A 2,521-nucleotide genomic window follows, 5' to 3' on the forward strand; every position below is an offset into this window, starting at 1 on the left:
ATAATGATGATGATGATGATGATGATGATGATGATGATGATGATGATGATGATGATGATGATGATGATGATGATGATGATGATGATGATGATTTGTATTTTCCGGCACAATATTACAACAGTGTGTCATGTTGAAACTGAACTACTTTTAGTTTTTATTAGCTTTTCTTTACGGGAACTCAATAACAAAGTTAATCCTTATAAAACCTAAAATATACGTTAGATATGAGAGCCCCACCCCCTCCTCATAGATACTACCTCCTATACTATGTTCTCTGGCAAAGGAAACGTCCCATACATCATTGGCTTCTGTGGTGTAGCGATTAGGTCCTTGGTCATCGCATGCAGGAGCCCTGAATTTGAGTCTCGAGTGGGGAGAACTTTTTATCAAGTATCTTGGTCTTTTTACTGTGATGTTGGGATGTTCCGTCCTTCTCACCCAAGTTGGCCTTGACAGGCATGGTCAAAGACCCTCTCCGAAATGGTCTACATTGTGCCGAGGGGGCGGAGAAATACTTATATAATAATGAAAAAAACCCAACAAATCCAACAAACATACATCAGGTTGCTGTGTTTTTAGGGACTGTAGTGTTACAAGAGGCCTAATGCTAGTGGAAACCAACACGTTTTTTCTTTGTCTCCCTCTTCTCCCTCCTCCCTTATCCCCGTACACATTATGCGCACCTCATATCTCATGGCTCAATCATTGGGTACATTTCTTTATTTCACCGGTTTTTATAATTTTGTAGTAATGTATCTTTCGGACACAAACAGGCCATTTTGGGTAAGGGATATCTCTATTTTCCTTTTTTCTTTGTTTACTTACGCTTTTCCCGAGGGTGTGAGGCAGTGGGTTGTGTAAGAAACGACTATTTTTGTGCCCCCGCTTTTGAGAAGTGCTTTATAAGTCCACATTTCCTTGCAATCTACAAGAGCGTTGACCAGAACTGTCAGAGCCAGTCAGTGCTTACCATGGAGACGAATATATTCGCAGAGGCAACGACGGATTCTACTGGTCCGGTCTCCAAGCACACAGATATAATCCGGCCCAGCTTGAGGACGACGAAGTCCGTGATCCCCAGATGGGTGAACACGAACATCATTGTAGTGAAGAACACAATAGTGCCAGAGATCTGGGAGGGATGAGTTGACATTAAAAGTTGAAAAAAAAACAAGGGAGCCGGGGGAAGGGGGAGGGGGGAAGTTCTGTAAAGTTTCGCTTCTTGCTCACTGCATATCTTGATGTACAGAAGTTAGGGTGACTATTAACAGAACAATTTTAACAATGTTCAGCCTTTTGGCCAAATGATATCGGAAATGGACGTAAATTGCATATTATATCTCATGTGAAACAACCTCATTTTTAAAAGAGGCAGTGGGGGTGGGGGATTGATCGAGTTTTTGGAAGGATGTGGACAAACCACAACCCTCTATATAGACCACGAGTAAAGCTGAAACATTCAAGATAGTATTCTTTTGTCATCGTAGTTGTTGTTGTTTATGCTTGTTATTGTCGCTGTAGTTGTTGCTGTTGTTGTTTCTGTGGTTTTTTGTTTTATCGTTGAAGATAAGCGTAGCGGTAGTGTTAATATTAATGTTGTTGATGTCCTTGTTACTGTTATTGTTGTTATTGTTATTGTTTTTGTTGTCGTTTTTGTTGTTGTTGTTGTTGTTGTTGTTGCTTTTGGTTTTGTTATTGTCACGCACGGATAGATATTATATATGCCATTTTAAAGAATAGAATACATGGTCCCCGTTGAAGACATTAAGCTAAGAAAAATACTCTAACATTTCAAGAAAGGGCTGCTGACTTGCAGGAGTGGACAGGGAGAGGTGTCTCAAGACCTTCTACAATTTCGCCCTATCTTGCCTAAGATGGCTATAAATTCTGACATCGCACTTTACAAAGCCCTATTATGATATTTGATCTACCTGCTCCCCCTTTTTTACCTCGCTTGAGCTTGACCAAGAACGACTGAAATTAAACTTCAAACGTTCGTGTAGGTCTGTTTTAGAATGACAATTCAATGCAGTTTGAGAAACAGAGTTGAGTTGTTTAATTGTTATCAATCTGTCCAGTGCCATGATATGACCTCTAGCTTTTAAAAAGTTTTCATTTAATGCACTGAGTACGAGACAACAGCAAACACCCAACCTTCCTAAAAAAATTGAAAAGAGTACGCAGTGAACTCACCGCAAGGGCGAAACCCTTAGATTTAAAGTCGTTCCCAAATATAAAGTTGGAGCCTGAGTCAGAGAAACTGATAAAGTCCAGAATTATTTTCCCGAGCCAGTCGAAAACGTCATAGCCAAATCTTGTCCTCATCGTTAAACAGGCAAAGACAAACTGAATGACAAAACCCCAGAACACCGGGCACCAGTTCACCTGAAATGAGAAAATAGTGAAAACAGTAAAAATGTTACCTCTTTGGTTTGCTTATGCTTTATATTAATAGTAATAATAATAATAATAATAATAATAACAACAGCAACAACAATAATAACAACAGCAACATCAACAA

General features: G+C 39.5%; 1 protein-coding gene across 1 annotated transcript in view; it reads right to left on the reverse strand.

Moving 5' to 3' along the window:
• The window catches only part of LOC106011242 (solute carrier family 28 member 3-like), a 31,749-nt gene that overhangs the window by 23,079 nt on the left and 6,149 nt on the right, over positions 1 to 2,521 (reverse strand). The window contains exons 2-3 of the mRNA XM_035968726.1: positions 2,194 to 2,385; positions 971 to 1,132 (exon numbers count right to left, since the gene is read on the reverse strand). Coding sequence (XP_035824619.1) covers positions 971 to 1,132; positions 2,194 to 2,385 — 354 coding nt within the window. The remainder of the gene's footprint in view (positions 1 to 970; positions 1,133 to 2,193; positions 2,386 to 2,521) is intronic.

Source organism: Aplysia californica, unplaced genomic scaffold (genome assembly GCF_000002075.1).
Source record: "Aplysia californica isolate F4 #8 unplaced genomic scaffold, AplCal3.0 scaffold00078, whole genome shotgun sequence".
NCBI classification, from domain to species: domain Eukaryota; kingdom Metazoa; phylum Mollusca; class Gastropoda; order Aplysiida; family Aplysiidae; genus Aplysia; species Aplysia californica.